This window comes from Wyeomyia smithii, chromosome 3 (genome assembly GCF_029784165.1).
Source record: "Wyeomyia smithii strain HCP4-BCI-WySm-NY-G18 chromosome 3, ASM2978416v1, whole genome shotgun sequence".
NCBI classification, from domain to species: domain Eukaryota; kingdom Metazoa; phylum Arthropoda; class Insecta; order Diptera; family Culicidae; genus Wyeomyia; species Wyeomyia smithii.
This window is the reverse complement of record NC_073696.1, coordinates 193,707,689-193,726,019: the sequence shown is the minus strand read 5'-3', so window position 1 is coordinate 193,726,019 and position 18,331 is coordinate 193,707,689. Positions and strand designations below refer to the sequence as shown.

Here is an 18,331-nt window from a genome sequence, read left to right as displayed (position 1 = left end):
ATAGATGTTTCTATAAACAAATGATACCGTTTTGTGCTATTGGTTTAATTTTTGGAGCACAACTAATTTATGGGAAGCTATTTTTAGAGCCAAAACGGTTTGCTTGAGCAGTGTGACGTCTTCGGCAAAGTTCTAGATAATAATTTCGTCTTAAAAAAAACGGTTTGCTTGGTCGGTATGACGGCTCCTGCAAAGTTGTAGATAATAATTTCGTCTTTAGAAAAAAACTCTAGAATTTTTTTTTTTTAGTTAAGAGACAATTCAAAAATTATTTATCTAAAAAAGCTCATTTTTTAAACATCTATTTTTATTATAAAAACAACAAACGATTACCTGAACATTTAGTTCATTGTTTAGGTAATCTTTTGTAGTTTCTATGGAAAAAATCAGATTTTTAAAAAACAAGGTTTCTTAGATAATAAATTTTCAATTTTTCTTTTAATCTAAATCCGAAGTTCCTTCAAAAATTAAGTTTGTAAAAAAAAACTTTAAACAGTCTGAAGCTTCTAAAAAGTCGAGCAGTTCCACAAAAAATGTCCCAGTTTTATTATTATTTTAACTGTCATTTTTGATTTGGCTGTAACTTTGAATAGACGTTTCCATGGGCAAAAGATGCCATTTTGTGCTAATGGTTTAATTTTTTTGACGTGATTCATTTTTGAGAAGCTATATAAAAATGCTATTTTCGATGATTACAAATATTTCCAAAGCCAAAACGGTTAGTTTAATCGTGTGACGTCTTCGGCAAAGTTGTAGATAATAATTTTGTCTTTCTAAAATAAATAAGCACCCTAAAAAAATTTTTTTTTTTAATAAAGTTTGAAGAAAAATTAAAAATTTATCTTTTGAAAGAGCTCATTTTTTTAAGTGATTTCTTTTTCAAAAAAAAAAAACTACAAAAGATTACCTAAACTTGGAGCTGTCCGATCATGGAGAAATAAAAAAAAAGAATGATATTTTGAAAATATTTTCAATTTTTTTTTTCAAAGGGCATATTTTTTTTTTTTTTTTTTTTGGAAGGAAAATATTATCTACAACTTTGCCAAAAACACTATACCAGCCAAAAAAAATATTTTGACTGTAAAAATGTTATTAATTTCCAATGGAGCACTCTATAATGAATTTGAAATATTTTCTCAGTCAAAACGGTTTGTTTGATTGGCTTAGTGTCTTTAACAAAGCTGTTGAAAATAAATTCCTTTCCTTCCAAAAATACACCCTTCGAAAAAAATCTTGGAAAATTTTCAAAAAATTATAATTTTTTTTCTTGATTTCTTCATGATTGGACAGCTCATTGTTTAGGTTCTTCTGTAGTTTTTTTAAGAAATGAATTTTTAAAGGATTGAGCTTTTTTAGATGATAAATTTTCAATTTTTCTTTGTTCCTCGGTCCGAAGTTACTTCAAAGTTTTAGTCTGTAAAAAAGCTTTAAACAGTCTGAAGCAAGCTTCTGAAAAGTACTGCCTTTGAGCAGTTCCACTAAAAATGTCTCAGTTTTATTATTTTTTTCAATTGTCATTTTTTATTTGGCTGAAACTTTACATAGACGTTTTAATGGGCAAAAAATGCCATTTTGAGCTAGTGGTTTGATTTTTTTTTTGACACGACTCATTTTTGAGAAGCTATTTATGCTAATTTGGGAAGGTATTGATAATTAGAATTATTTTCAGACCCAAAACAGTTGATCGGTGTGACGTCTTCGGCAAAGTTGTAAATAATAACTTTGTCTTTCCGAAAAAAATAAACAACAAAAAAAATTTTTTTTTAAGTTAAAAAAAATAAAAATTTATTCTCTGAAAAAGCTCGTTTTCTTGAAAAATTGATTTCTTTTTATAAAAATTTCAACTGATTACCTCAACAATGAGCTGTCCGATCATGGAGAGATCATAAAAAAAAATTATACTTTTTGAAAAAATTTTAAGTTTTTTAAGTTTAAGTTCAAGGGCATATTTTTTTTTTTTTTTTTGAAGGACAAAGTTATTTTCTACAACTTTGCTAAAGACACTATGCCAGTCAAACAAACCATTTTGACTTTGAAAATGTTTTTAATTTCCAATGGAGCATTATGAGGAATAAAAAATATTTCCACAGTCAAAACGGTTTGCTTGAATGGTATAGTGTCTTTAACAAAGTTGTTGAAAATAATTTCCTTTCCTTCCAAAATAAAAATATGCCCTGTGAAAAAAAACTTAAAAATTTTCAAAATATTTTTTTTTTCTTGATTTCTCCATGATCGGACACGACAGTCAATTGTTTAGTAATCTTTCGTAGTTTTTATAAAGAGAAATCAGATTTTTGAAAAATGAGCTTTTTTGGATAATAAATTTTTGATTTTTCTTTTAACTTGTTTTCAAAAAAAAAGTTTTTTTTGCCGAGGACGTCACACCGATCAAACAAACCGTTTTGGCTCTAAAAATATTTGTAATCATCAACACCTTCCCAAAATAGCATTTTTGAAGCTATTCCAGCAGCTCAAAAATGAGTTGAGTTCCAAAAAATTGAACCAATAGCACAAAATGGCATCGTGTGCCCATAGAAACGTCTAAGTTTCGGCCAAATCAAAAATGACAATTCAAAAACAAATAATAAAACTGGGACATTTTTTGTGGAACTGCGCAAAGGCAGTACTTTCCAGAAGCTTGCTTCAGACTGTTTGAAGTTTATTTACAGACTAAAACTTTAAAGTATCCTCCGGACCTAGATAAGAATTTATAACAAATGAAAAAACGGGTTCAAAAATCATAACTTGTTGCTTTTTTTTCGAAAAAATTGTGCATAACCTCGGCAAATTTTGAAAAATTACGAGAAACTCTAGATTATGCGACACATCCTTAACTACTGCATATTCGTTTATTTTTTCGTTTAAATTTTTTTAACATAAACTAGCACATTAATGCGTTACAAACGCAAGTAAATCGACCTTTAAACCAAAATAAACTAGTGAAAAAATCCTGGTTATCAGTTGCCCCAAAAACACAAATAAATTTTGCAGATTTGATCGCACATTATTCAGAAAAATGCATAACTCATATAACATACAATGTAGAATCTAAATTGGTGTATGACTTTGTATGACTTTGAATATTTCACATTGCGGCAATTCGAAATCAAAATTTGTCAGAAAAAAAAAATTCACGGTCCAGGTGAAATTAAAAACAAAGTCAGCAAAAATACCAGAAATATTGAAAAAAATGCTTAAAAAAATAATTCTTTTAAAGATGAATATATAACGATCTCAATATTTCAAAACAATTTTTATGTCTCTCGCATGGGCAAAACCACGCCGAATGACCTATCATCTAATATTGACCATTTTTTATTTGAATAAAACTTTGTACCCGCATCTAATTCTACAATCAAAGTATTTTCCATGAATGGAAAAATTGTCTAACACTCAAGAATAGTTTCCTAAATAGGTGTATATAATTTAGCACTGGCTTTATTCAAAGTATGGTACCTCAGAAACCTTTGTACAGTGTACAGTGGAATGAGAACTGAAAATTGTAATTTTTTTCATTTACTCTCTAATTGCTGGTTTTATTGACATACTATCTTCAGAAAATATTTAATATTGTAATGTCAAAGAATGACAACAAATTTTAGGTACATAACGCCGCTACAATATCTAACTTTTCAGTCTTACACTTTAGATAAATGGTGTCTTCGGATAATGTTGTCAAAAAAACTTTGCTGAAGACACTTCTCTTCTAACTTTTTTTGTTTAGAAAATATATATCGTTTCATATCAGATGAGTCCTTGAAATTCGATTTTTTTGAGTATGTGGAAAATTGTAGCTTTTAGAAGGCAACAATGTTCAGGATATATTTGTATACCATAAATACACACAACTTTGTAGAAAACGCAAAAAATATTGCTTCTACACAGACCGAGTTATTACCAAAAAATGAGCTCAGCAGCGTGAACTTCTTCCATTTACTCTCCAAAAACTGGTTTTATTGAAACATTTTCTCCAGGCGAAATTTAGTATAAAAAGGCCCCAATGAATGATAATAAATCTTAGTCCAGAACTTCGCTGCCAGTGACGCTACAAAATCTAACTTTTCAATTTAGCACTTTGGAGAAATGGTGTGTTCAGCAAAGTTGTAAATAATGTTATCATGAAAAGCTTTACTTAGGACAGTTTTCTTCGAACTCTTTATGTTTCGGAGATATATCGTTTTATATTAGACTAGTCCTTAAAATTATATTTTTTTGATTATCTGAAAAACTGTAGCATTTAAAAGGCGATAATGTTCAGCATATATTTGCATATTATCTGAACACACAACTTCAAAGGAGACACAAAAAAGATAACTTCTACACAGATCGAGTTATTGCCGAAAATTTTTAAAAAATATGTCTTTTCGAATTGCTCATCAGGCAATGTAGATACTGGAAGGGGCAAAAGTTTCAATCAGTTTCCTAGAATAATTATGATAATAATTCATCCTATGCAGGTTTCGTTTGCTAGTTTTTGCATATTTTGTGATCAAAGCATGTACAAAAAATGATAATGTTTTTACATTTTTAGGCTATAACTCGGTCTTTGAGAAGCTATCTTTTTTGTGTTTTCTACAAAGTTATGTGTTTTGATGATGTACGAATAAATGCTGAACATTGTTGCCTTCTGAATGCTAGTTTTTTTTTTCAATATTTAATAAAATCCAGTTTCCAGGACTAGTCTAATATGAAACGTTAAATTTTTAAACCAAGAGAAGTTAGAAGAAATGTGTCTTCATTGCTCCTGACAGCATTGTCTACAATTTTGCTGAAGACACCATTTCACCAATCACAAATTGATTAAAAATATAAAAAAAGAAAAAAAAATAACTTTTTTGTGTTAAGAGATAGAAAAATGGTTAATTTAGCAAATTTTGGACGATTTAAAGATATGAAACATTGCTGAACAAACAAAACTCCTATATTCATTATGTACAAAGGTATAATGTATATTATATGGAAGTTACTGAAAATTTAGTTTTTGGTACTTAAATTTGGTTACTTGAATTTTACAAGAAAACGTTGTTCGGAGAAGTTGTTGGGGCACACAAAACATAAATTTTTGCCAAAGATCACACATCCCCAGGACTATTCCTTACAGGATTATAGCATATTTGAGCTTATTTTTCCGATAACTTTCAGAACGTATAAGGTAAAAAGGAGTAGGTAGATTTATGATGTCAATATTTACAGGTTCCACTTGTCCCTGTTCACCCATATTAGAGTACGGTGGACATATGTTACAGTAGGTTTACATACATGAAATAAACTTTCTTTTTTGTGTTAAGAGATAGAGGAATACTTTATTTGGCAATGTTTTAGAACAAATAAAAATAAGAAACTTTAATGAATAAATAAAACTCCTATCTTAATTGGGTACCGAGTTACAGAGTATTTTATACGAGATTACTTAAAACTTAGTTTTTTGTACTTACCTGTTGTTAGTTGCATTTCACAAGAAAAAAATATTTTAAAGAAGCATTGAGGCATTCAAAACACATGTTCTTGTCGGATACCACATATCTCCAGATTTTTTCCTTACAAAGTTATAGCATATTTAAGCCTTTTTTCCGATAAATTGAAGAACGTATAGGGTAAAAAGCGGAATCGTTATTGCAATATTTTTGCACAAAGTTTTGCTCAAGAACTAAAATTGTTATAAGTTCCATTTGTCCCAATCCACTTACTTTTCACCCTATTCGTTCTTGAAAATATCGAAAAAATTAGCTAAATATGCTATAGCTTTTTAAGGAAAAGTCCTGGAGATGTGAAATCTTCGACAAAAACGTATGCTTTGTATGCCCTAATCCATCTTTAGAATAACGTTTTCTTGTAAAATGCAACTAACAAAATTTAAGTACAAAAAACTGAAATTTTAGTATTTTTCATGTAAAATTCTCTGTAACTCTGTATCCAATGAAGTCGGGAATTTCGTTTATCCAGCAAAGAGTCATATTTTTACAAGTTCTAAAACATTGCCAAATAAACCATTCCTTTATCTCTTAATACAAAGAATTAGTATTTTTGATCCATGAAAACGTACTGTAACATATGCCGTACTTTAATAAAGATGGATCAGGACAACTGTTTGTAGTACTTGAACTAAACTTCAAGGAAAGTATTGACATCATGATTCCACCTTCCCCTTCTCACTCCTCTCTATATCTTGAAGTTATCGAGTAAATAACATAACATACGCTATGCTATAACTTTGTGGGGAAAAGTTCTGGAGATGTGTGGTATTTGGCAAAAAAATTGTGTTTTTGTGTTCCAGAAACTCTTCTGAACAACATTCTCTTGTAAAACGCCACTATCAAAAGTCCAGAAAACTAAACTTTAAGTTGAGTAGTTTCAAGTACGGAGGGTATAAAAAGTGATCAAAATATGACCACGTGGTTTAGGAACGGCCCCATACATACAAACAATTGTTCCGAAGACACCATTAGGCCAGGAAGAAGGTAGAAAACGCTATGGAATTAGGTTCCTCTTTTTGCCTTTTTGGACCACTGAGCTATGGTGGTTTGGTGTATAACATAGAACATAACGTAGCATAGCATGAGAATTAATCAGCATACTATATTGTACAACACGAATACATCTACTTGTCCATCAACAGAACTCACGGCGCAAACTGTTATTCGGTGCCAAGGGACTGAAGAAGGTCTTTCGGTTTGGGAAGTTTCGGAACAAGAAAACGATCGCCCGGACCAACGGATCTTCCGGCGGGGAGTACAATGGAAGCTTCATCGACGATGACGGATCGCTACAGCCCGGTGATGGGCGACCCACCAAGCAACAGCTGGCCGCAGCTGAGCAACTCTCCTTGGATCTTAAAACGGCCGATAAGAAGGATCGATCAAGAATTGGAACTAGTGGTTCAGAGGTTTCAGAAGCTCGACATGAACACACGCTAACGGCGCACCACAATCGGAATAGCTCAAGCGGGTAAGTGCCGGCAGGGTAATAATGCCTAACTATGATTGTTAACTATGGGTCAAACTTTTTCAGATATGTGTCTTGTTCGGAATGCAGCTACGACTCGGATGCCTGTACCTGTACATCCGCAGATCGCTGCTATTGCAGCCTAGGAGGAGACGACATAAACGCCAAGCTCAATGAGGCAAGCAACAGGAACTCACTTCCTAGCTGTAAGAGCGACGATAAATGTTACTGCTCTATGGGAGAAACACAGGAAGAAGGTTCGACTACTTGGTGCGACACGGATAGCTGCGTTAGCAATGAAAAGTGTTACTGTGCTCCGAGAAATGACGATATACAAAAGTGTGCCAGTAAACCGTCTACAGGGAAAAATGCTGCTGAGAAACTGGCGTTAGACTACGAACTCTTCACAGTAGGAGGTGATGCACGTCCTATCGATGCATCGGAAGCTCTTAGCGTTAAGAAGACAGTAGAGGTAGCGGCCGTCTTTGCCGACGTTCAGCTAAGCCAGACGACAGACATTACGGACCTGAAGAATGATCAACGACAACAAGCAACTCAACAGCAACAACAACCACAGAAACATCAGCAACAGCCATCACAGTCCCAGCACCAGCACCGATCACAAGAGTCATCTATCAAAAAGCATTCGTCCAAGGGAGACCACCATGGTCACAATCATCACCACACCCACAACAGCAACAACAACAACCATAGACGACATGGAGAAGGTAGCAAACATGGTAACAAACCCATCCACAAACTACTGAATAAAAAGGCCCTAGCGGAACCGACTACAATCAACGAGTATCATTATGTACAATCGTCACAAAATGACGTGGCCACGCGAAAGCAACTCGGTGACAAGAAGCCTTCGAAACGTTCGTCGAAATCCGAAAACTACTATCAAGCAATGGGACAGCGCGCTGCTGTAGGTGCTGCATTAGGTTTAGAAGATTCCCTCGGTTATCTACCGTAGAACAAGAATGTATCAGATACTTTAACAACAGTGTAGTAGTTGTACTTGTTTTTAAATTGCGCCCGAGCTCACGCTACTTTACTTTTTCCTGACAGTAAACCGGCAATATTCGGAGGCGTTTGTGCGATTGGATTAGATGCAATTGGGCAGCTAATTGTTTGGGAAAGTTTAATCGACACGCAACCTCGCAGTTTACTCTCAGTGAAGAAGCTTACTTGCTAGGTTAGATGTAAATTCTTCTCGATCACATTAACAGAAGCATTTATTTTTCTATTTTTTTTTTGCTATGATGTTAATAATGAAGATGAAAATTGGTGGTAGAGCGAAGCTTGTACATTTAAGTGGATTTATGTTTGTAACACATAAACGGAGCGTGCACAAGAAACGCCACATAACCTTAGACTTCGAATCCGTCTACAACAGCAATCTGATTTTAACAAGTGCAATAAATTAGTGAGTTTTTTAAGAGATGACCATTACATGATAAATATGCTGTTGAGGAGCGCTAGAACTGGGGAAAAAGATTTCTGTTTAGCTGTTAGTAATAAAAGTTAGAATTAGGGTGATGCAAATGGCTCAAATGCCTAGACATGCTTTCCGTTATACGTACACAAGAAAAACAAATCTGGAATAAATAGCAATTTCATAGACAAAATCATTTTCAGTCGATAGTGGAAATATTCGCCCACACTATGACGCGTTTTTATTTACGCTATGATTTTAATTGTATAAATAATACTCAAATCAAGGAAATGTTAAAATGTAACTTAGCTCATCAATTAGCATTTTGGCATCTGCTAATTGAAATACGAGGTTGTTACATACACTGACGATAGATTTTTTATAAAGTGCAATATACAATTCATAAGCACAACACATATCATCTTTTAAATACAGGCTAAACATTTAAAAAAAAATCTACACAAAACAGTAAATTACAAAAAAACAAAATCTGCTACATACTATTACTTTAGTCTTTGAGTTTACCTTCGCCCCACTCTGCAATTTATAATTTCAAACGAGCTGCAATGAGGTGATCCTCATTCAAAAGGTGCAATAAACTTCCTGCAATACGAAAGCAACGAATGTGCAATCAATAATCAAACCTTAATATATAAGCCTTCGACAAACTACTGTTATAAAATGTAATAAAGTGAATACAGAAATGTTATTAAAACAACTCGTCTGTGTGTTTTTGCTTACGATTACGAGCTTATCTCGTAGCCACGCGCCCTCTGTGGTTATTCCTCCGCATCCAGAGAAAAACATCTCAATCCACCTAGTGAAGTTTAGTATTGTCTTTCTCACATAGTTCTTGCTCATGACCATAAATCTCTGACGGTAATAAGTTTTAAATAAAAGCTCAGACAATTTTTATTAACAATGTTTGTTAGTTGTTTAATTACAATAAAAGAATAATAATTGCATTTTTGCAATTGAAATATAGTCGTTTCCCAGTACGTGAGGCAAAAGCGACTCATTATTCCGACGACATATTATTATTCCGACGACATATTACGAGTCTTCAGAATTAAACGTAGTGAAGGGTTCTGATTCATTTATGACCTACCATCGTGACGAATATACTAACGTAAAAGATCTAATCGGATTATCGTGCAACTGTAAGAATATAAAAAATATAAAATTTCTTGCTGTAAAACGCACTATGAAGCTATGTCCATTATGTCCATACTTCATAGTTTTTCACGACAATAATCCGTACTGGACCACAGCTGCTGTAAGCTGACATGATGCCCAGCCCACTGATAACAATGACTCGTGTAATCGTTGCACGGAAAATAAAACATTATTCGCAAAACGCTCTATCATCTTGTTTGTTACCGAAATGCTTATGTGCTTTGTGTCGTTGGCCAATTGAAGGACAGTAACATGACGGTGGTTGGCACAATTATCGTATTATGCAGAAAAAACATTACCACAATGACAAAACGGTTTAAAATCTAGAAATTCATTAACTTATTAAACTAAATAACTTTGTACTTCCATCTTGTTTTGTTTTTCATGTATACTAGTGCCAATTTTTGTTGATAAAATGAATAAATATAATCACATATTATACATCACCATCATCTATCTACTTAAGATTATTCATCAACATTTCTTATTTGCGATTTTAGCATTTTTCACTATGTTTTCTACAGAAAAACCACAACCGTGCCGTGTACTCATACTAACGTTTACATTTTTACAAAAGATTGGATAACTAAAAAATATATAGCTAAAAAATAATAATGCAAACTTTGTCTATTCAAATTTTGTAGATCTTTCGGTTACCAGAAAAAGACATAGTTCTAAGAAAATTTAATGTTTCATTTTCCGGTTGGTCATTGCCTCCGATTTCTAGATTCAATCTGTTTCGGTTTCTATTTCTATTATTTTAGAATTTTGCTGCTCGTTTTTTTTTTTTGACGTAGAATACGTCTTACGGCAACATATACAGGGAACCAATTTCAAAACAGGGATCAAATTTCAAAACCAAAAACATCGAAAGCGTCACGAAAATTGTCCAATTTCAAACGTTTTAAACTCAGGCAGTTTCCAACCGATTTCGGTCACTTTTACAGCAATCGATTGGAAAATAATTTAAGCACCCGTCCAAATACAAAAAAAAATGTAATCTGATTGTTCGAACTATTGTACAATTGAAAATTGTTGAACATTGTCGAAACGCAAATGTCGACTATTGATTGGTCGCTTGCTGCCTTTCCCTAAAAAGGACGACAGAATGGAGTACCTAGTTAGCCGGGAATGCGTTCGTTGGGCTATATAAAAGACTGTTTCTCCTCAAGCAAATCAGTTCACTAGCAACGGGCAGCAGGAGCAGACATCAACACCGATGGCGAAGGCAGCGTGGATCAGCAGCGGGCAACAGCGGCGGTGGTAGTGGTTAGCTGCAGTTCTTACCTCTTTCAGTTCGGCTTCCCTTCGAGTTGGACCCCAACAGCGGTAATCCAATTCAGATATCGTTGGGTGAATACAACCCGAAATTGAAGGAAACTCGCACCGCCAGGTGGTTTGAGAAGTCACTATCATCCAGCGTATATATATGTATAGGGAGTGTGCACATAACGTGTGTGAATATCTATAGCGTGTGTCGCTAGTTATATAACGTGTGTGGTTAGCGTGCGTGGCTTGCTATATAGCGTGCGTGGCTAGCTGTATAGCGTGTGTGTATGTTTATAGCGAGACAGCTATATAGCGTGTGTGACTAGTAGTATAGCGATTAAAATTTTCATATATAATTGCAAATAAATCACCTCATGTAGAATTTAATTATCACTGTAAATCATTCAGAACTCAATAAAAAATTTGCCATGTTGAAAACAATTACTCAGTTGTCTATGAATGGCATTGACAAACATAATTAACTCTTCTTGACTTCAGCTAAGCCTCAAAGTTAATCTGAAAATATTTTGAGCTAGTGAGCCTGAATCACATAATTTTTCGCTCAAGTCTTATTACTTGCAGCATTGTAAAATTATCTACGCTATCGTAAAATGCAGAAAATTGTTATTTGAACTGTTATACTATAGATGGGGAATGCACTATTTGCCCTCGTCTATAGACTCTTCGTAGCCACTGCCTGAATTAAGATATCTTAGTGCAACTTGATACAAAAGACAGCCTTAAAACAATTTAATTTCATTCTTGTTTTGGATACGGCAGCAAGTGAAACCCCATAGCTGCACATAGCTTCTGCTGTTGTTCATTGTCGTTACCGATGCCGGCTATAGAGGTAAACGTCATCTGGAGCAGAGAGACCATTAAACTAATTAACCCCAATTGAGTGTATTCCCAAACCTATTCCAAGAAATACATTTACATAAGACAGGCTGTCGTATTCTAGGTTAACTCTGCGGTCGTGTCTTATAAACAACCTATTCAACTATTTTCTTCAATACTTTTACAACTTCATTTCAGCGTGTTTTTTTGTATTTCGATGTTTTTGAATTTCTTCGTTGTTTTAATCTCTTCATATTTTCGTGATCCTTCAAGTTTTTAAATTTTTTATATTTGAATGTAAACTTTTGATGTTTAGATGGTTATTTATTCTGATTATTCATTTGTTTATTAACTTGTTATCGATGTTTGTCCAATTTGTGTAATCTTTTAGCGTTTTATTCATATATAATTATTTTTTAGTCAATACGCTTTTGCCTCAATTTACATCCCACACTGTTTTTGTTGATTTCGCTGCTTTTTTACTTATCAGACGAGAGTCGTGGTGGTTCGAGCTTTTTGACAATCACAGAAAAAATTATAGAGAAAAAACTGATTTTAAGGAGGGGTGTTCCACAAAAAAACTATATTTATATGATACATTCATTCCATGGTGGTCCCCGTGGTACTGTGGTTAGCGATGTCGGTCGACTAGCTCTTCCACACGGTTGTGATATCGGGTTCGATTCCCGATCAGGTTTAGGATCTTTTCGAGCTGGAAATTTTCTCGACTCTGCACTGGGGCACGGTGTATCGTTGTACTTATCCTACAACATACAAAATGTGCCGAAAACAATATCGATAACGAATTCTCTCAACTAATCTAGTTGATCGAGACTGCATTAGCCTGAAATGAACTTTACCTTGGAACTCACTTCCTTCGTGTATGAAGTAAATTACGAAGTGCCCTGCCAATCGTTGCCATTCAGGATGCGATAGATCTTGTCTTGCATCACCACCGCCATATCGTGATTCGTCGGAAAAATTGACCTGACCATCTTATTTAGCCGCTGCCTCTGCGTTATTTTCGACTTTTTTACTGTTTGGGCCTCCCAACACTTTTCCCTCGCTCTTCCTCTTCAGCATCCTTTGATGCTTCTTGTCGTTCAAGGCCGCCGGCCGTCCGAAATCGGGCTTTCTTTCGATGCTCTGATTGTTGTCCAATAGTGCCAAGATGTTGTAGTTGCCAGGACGGGTATATCCAGCATCCACGAAGTGCCGCACGATGTCCGTTTTTGACGCGGCGGGGTACCGTTCTTTGAACGCGCCCACTTATGAACGGAGTAGCCTCACTGTTTTCGCCAGTTAGAGTTCGACCAATAGAGCTGTCAATTTTTTCTGCTGACTTATGGGTTATTATGATTAATGCGGCATGGATAGTTTCGACAGTGCGTGTGAAGGAAAATCCATTAAAAGTCGGCAGGTTTTGTCCATTTTCAATGCAGACGTTAGATTACAGACTTTCGTGAAAAAGTACAGATATGTACAGATGTGTTGAATGGCTACAAAATATTAAACAAAACCGCGTAACAGATTCAGCAACAATCAAATAAATGTGATCATGCAATCTAAACGTTTTATAAACACACAAGCCTTCAAACTAATATTAATAAAGTCAATGCAACACAGTTTTCTCAAAACACTGAACATACAGTGACGTCCGCAATGAAAAAATCCACCCGATTGGATACACTTTTGCATAGCTGAATAATTAGAAATGCGTGAGTAATAAGGGTAACCTTTCATACGAAGGGTCATAGCAATCCTTATCGAACAATGCATAAAAATTTCAATTTCAATCTGCAAACTGTAAGGGAAACCTATTCCAACGAAAAATTGCTGCAAAATATGGAATCATTCGTGGAGCTGTACAGGTAATATGGTTAAAGTACAAGGAACTAGAATCTGTGGCTGACAGAATACGCAGAGGAGGTGCGCGTAAAATGGATCAACGTACTGATACAATGATCATTCGCGAAATAGAGAAAAAATCCATCGATGACCATTCGATCCACCAAGGAAAACCTTCAGCTTTCAGTGTCCGATACGATGCCACAGTACGATTAGCCACAAAATCAGGGAACATGGGTTGTAGAAGCAAGTTCGCACGCAGTCCCAAAAATAAACAAGCGCGACTAGACTTCGCAAAAAATATCTAAATAGCATTTGTGAAAACAAATTGTTCCATAGCAATCACACTCGAAGACTTTCAACTAAGAAGCCTGTGAATTATTAAGCTGGTTGACAGCACAATTTTCTCTATTGATATTTGTTCCAACCTCCAAAGAATATAGACGTTAAAGCTACAACTAAGTATTTTATTTGTTGGAGACTACAACAATTCTTGGCGACGAGGACAATTTTAAGCTGCTTCAAGACGAGCAGTCACACTCTTGCAAGATGATCGACCAGGATTTGAAAACGCAATTCTCCGACTTACCGAACTGGTAGTCAACCAACAAGTGCAGATTCAACTCCTCAAGCGAACCGGTCAATCCAGCCAACTGGGAAGCGAGAAGATAATCGAATCGTTGGCCACGAAAATTGAAGATTTTTACTACGATCCTGACGGTGGAGTGTTCTTCGACGCATGGTTTGCTCGCTACGGAGATGTCTTCAAGGTCGACGGCAAGAATCTAGACGCTCCAGCGAAGGTGAGGCTACTCTTAAGAAAAATCGGCACCCAGTTCCACGAGCGATACGTAAATAGTAGCCAAGACATCCCCGCGATTTTGGCCTGGACGAAACGGTGAATAAACTTAAGAAACTTTTTGGCCATCAAACAATCGTTACCGTTGTCTTCAGTATACTAAGAACGAAGCAGACGATTTTTCAAGTTATGCTGCCTATGTGAACAAGCATTGCGAAGCATTCCAACTCACCAAGCTCACCGATGACCAATTCAAGGCGCTACGTTTTGTTTGCGGTCTACAATCTCCCCGCGATGCAGACATCCGAACTCGATTGATCGGCAAATTGGAACCTGAAGAGCATGCTTCGCCAGCAGACGGCACAAAGCTAACCTTGGAAAATCTCGTTGAGGAGTGTCATCGGTTCAACAATCTAAAGCAGGACACCAAGTTGGTAGAGAAGCCCGTTCCGGAAAAATCCGTCGTCAACGCTGTTTCTACCAAGCCTGCTAAGAAAAAACAACCGAAATCTCCGTGCTGGTTTTGCGGTGATTTACATTTCGTAAAGGAATGTTCCTATCAAGACCACAACTGCAACAAGTTCAAACGAAAAGGGCATAAAGAAGGTTACTGCTCATCCGCTGAATCAAAATCAAAACCAGCAAAGAAGTTCGAAAAACAAAAGTACAAGGAATTTGTGAAGTCCATAGGGATCTCAGTAAAACGCATCAATCTTCAAGGAAAGAGGAAATACGTTACCGTTGGAATCAATGGCAAAGAAGCTGTCCTTCAGTTAGATTGCGCTTCTGATATCACCATTATTTCTACGCAGACCTGGAAGGTGATAAGCAAACCAACCATCAGCAAAACTGAAATAACCGCCATCAGCGCTTCCGGAGACAAGATCAACATGGCTGGTGAGTTCCTTGCAAACATAATCATCCGAAGCGTGACAAAAGCTGGCATTGTCTATGTGTCATCAAGCCCGGATTTGAATGTCCTTGGAATTGAAACAATCGATCTATTCCATCTATGGTCGATTCCTTTCAACTCACTGGTCAATGCTGTGCATCAGAAGCCGGAAGACATTGAGCAAAAGCTGCGTACGAAGTTTCCGGAAGTGTTCCAGAGCACACTTGGCCGGTGTACCAAAGCAAAAGTTAAACTCTACCTGAAACCCAACGCCCGTCCCGTGTACTGTCCCAAGAGACCAGTTGCATATGCTGCTCTTCCCAAGGTGGATGCCGAACTTCAACGTCTTCAGGACAAGGGAATTATCTCACCAGTGAAGTTCTCCGACTGGGCAACTCCGATAGTAGTAGTCCGTAAGTCAGACAACGTTTCCGTCCGTATCTGTGGCGACTATTCTACAGGGTTAAATAATGCGCTAGAATCAGATGCCCATTCGCTACCACATCCAGATGATATTTTTGCTGATCTAGCTGGCTGACGTTATTTCTCCCAACTCGATATTTCTGATGCGTACCTGCAAGTCGAGATTGAAAAGGAATCACAAAAGTATCTGACGATAAACACTCATCGAGGACTGTTCAAATACAACCGTCTGCCGCCTGGAATCAAGTCCGCTCCTGGTGCCTTCCAAAGGATTATTGACAGCATGGTCGCTGGTATTCCTGGAGTAAAGCCGTATCTAGACGATATCATGATTTCTGGTAAGACAAAAGAAGAACACAATCGAAGCCTTCATGAGGTCCTGGAGCGGATCAAAACGTACGGTTTTCATCTGAAGGTCGAAAAATGTCGATTTGGTCCATCACAAATTAATGATGCATCCAAAAATGGCTTGGGCGCTGTTATTATGCATCATTTCCCGAATGGATCAGTAAAGGCTATTTCGCACATTTCGAGATCTCTGACTCCTGCGAAGCAGAATTACGGCCAGATAGAAAAAGAAGCTTTGGCACTGGTTTTTGCTGTAACACGATTCCATAAGATGGTATTCGGCCGGAAGTTTACCTTGCAGACTGATCACCAACCACTTTTTAAGGTGTTCGGGAGCAAAAAAGGAATTCCGGTATACACGGCTGACCGGCTTCAACGCTGGGCGCTTACGTTAATGCTGTACGATTTTGACATCCAGTTTGTGCGCACTGAAGACTTTGGACACGCTGACCTCCTTTCACGACTAATGAAATGCCATTCAACAACTGACGAAGAATATGTCATTGCTTCTGTTCAAATGGAAGCCGATGTCAACACCTTTCTCAGTGATTCTACTTCAAAACTACCTGTGATGTCTGAAATGATCGCTACTGAAACATCGAAAGATCCTGTTCTCCAGTCGGTGGTGTTCCATATCAATGGAGGATGGCCCAATCATTCCAAAGCAATTAATGATCCAGTTGTCCAACAATTCCTTATTCGCCGAGACAGTCTGCTGATCGTCCTAGGTTGCATCATGTTCGGCGATAGAGTTGTTGTGCCAAACCGCTTTCGCAAACGCATTCTTCAGCAACTACATCGAGGCCATCCGGGGATGGAGCGAATGAAATCCCTAGCCAGAAGTTTCGTGTACTGGCCTAACATCGATGATGCCGTCGAAAAATATGTTTGATGCTGCAGACCCTGTGCTGAAGCTGCTAAATCACCACGCAAGACGGACCTGGAGTCGTGGCCCATTCCATCGAAGCCGTGGGAACGAGTCCATATCGATTATGCTGGCCCGATTAAAGGATACTACTACTTTCTGGTAATTGACGCATATTCAAAATGGCCAGAAATCTACCGCACTCGAAGCACAAACACAACGAAAACGTTGGAAATGCTAGACGAGATTTTTTCAAGATTCGGCAATCCAAAAATTCTGGTTTCGGATAATGGCTCGCAATTTGTTAGCGCCCGATTCAAGCAATTCTGTGATGAAGCTGGAATCACCCACTTAACAATTGCGCCCTACCATCCACAGTCTAATGGACAGGCTGAGCGCTTTGTGGACACTTTAGAAAGAGGACTCAAGAAGTTACGAGAGGGGGGAAATCCAACAACTTTCCGACATTTTCAAACTTTCCTTTCCGTTTACCGGTCCACACCCAATCGAAATGCTCGTGATCATAAGTCACCTGCAGAGCTTTTTCTAGGTAGACCCGTCACTACTACACTGGATCTTCTTAAGCCCCGAAAATCAAGCACACCAGCTGTAAACAGTAAGCAGAATAACCAGTTCAGTCAACGCCATGGTACCGTCAAGAGAGAGTTCTCCGCTGATGATTTAGTGTACGCAGAGGTTCATCATCACAATCAAACCTCATGGGTTCCTGGCAAGGTGATTCAGAGAAAAGGCTCCGTCATGTATGCTGTGCTTCTGGAAACCGGTCGTCTCATCCGTTCTCATACGAATCAGCTACAACAGCGTCATCTGGAATCCTTTAGTGAAGCTACTGAATCAAATTTACCATGGACCGTGCTGCTTGAGGAGTTTGGAATGCAAAATCTGTGTACTCCATGTTCGGATGAAACTGCCGATCCTGATTCCAAAGAAATTCAATACCGCCTGAAATGCTGCCCGAAGTGGCACACCCTATTCAACAATTGCCTGAAGTATTGCACCCTGCCGAACCAACATTGGACCAAGAAAAGGTTCTAGCACCAGAAGTCGTTGTTGAAGGCATCATTCCGCAGTGCTCCAATCAACCCGTTCGTAACCGAAGGCTTCCGGCATGGCTCGGATCCTACGATCTCTTTTAAGGGGCAGATGTTCCATAGCAATCACACTCGTCGACTTTTAACTAAGAAGCCTGTGAATTATTAAGCTGGTTGACAGCACAATTTTCTCTATTGATATTTGTTCCAACCTCCAAAGAATATAGACGTTAAAGCTACAACTAAGTCTTTTATTTGTTGGAGACTACAACACAAATCTAATAGATTTAGTCGTGATCTTACACTCGAAAAACGAACCGTGTTGTTCGATCTGATTTCCTGCTAATTGATTTTTTGTCTTGAGCTGACAAAATTTTTCCATCTTCAGCAACTTTTTTTTCGCAGTGAGTTTCATTGCCATCGCTTTACTTTTCTTTGAAAG

General features: G+C 37.0%; 2 protein-coding genes and 1 pseudogene across 4 annotated transcripts in view; all 3 read left to right on the top strand.

The window, feature by feature from the left end:
• The window catches only part of LOC129733232 (uncharacterized), a 163,337-nt gene extending 154,239 nt beyond the window's left edge, over nt 1-9,098 (top strand). For all 3 annotated transcript variants that reach the window (XM_055694907.1, XM_055694906.1, XM_055694909.1), the window contains 2 exons: nt 6,617-6,945; nt 7,009-9,098. In XM_055694907.1, the coding sequence (XP_055550882.1) occupies nt 6,617-6,945; nt 7,009-7,918 (1,239 nt within the window). In that variant the 3' untranslated portion in view covers nt 7,919-9,098. The remainder of the gene's footprint in view (nt 1-6,616; nt 6,946-7,008) is intronic.
• Nucleotides 9,099-14,059: 4,961 nt separating this feature from the next.
• Nucleotides 14,060-15,739, top strand: LOC129728963 (uncharacterized protein K02A2.6-like). Its single transcript, XM_055687438.1, has 3 exons — nt 14,060-14,106; nt 14,160-14,313; nt 14,465-15,739. The coding sequence occupies exons 1-3, from the start codon at nt 14,060-14,062 to the stop codon at nt 15,737-15,739; spliced, it is 1,476 nt and encodes a 491-aa protein (XP_055543413.1).
• A 1,047-nt stretch (nt 15,740-16,786) lies between these two features.
• On the top strand, nt 16,787-17,893 carry LOC129728962 (uncharacterized protein K02A2.6-like; annotated as a pseudogene).
• The last annotated feature ends 438 nt before the right edge of the window (nt 17,894-18,331 follow it).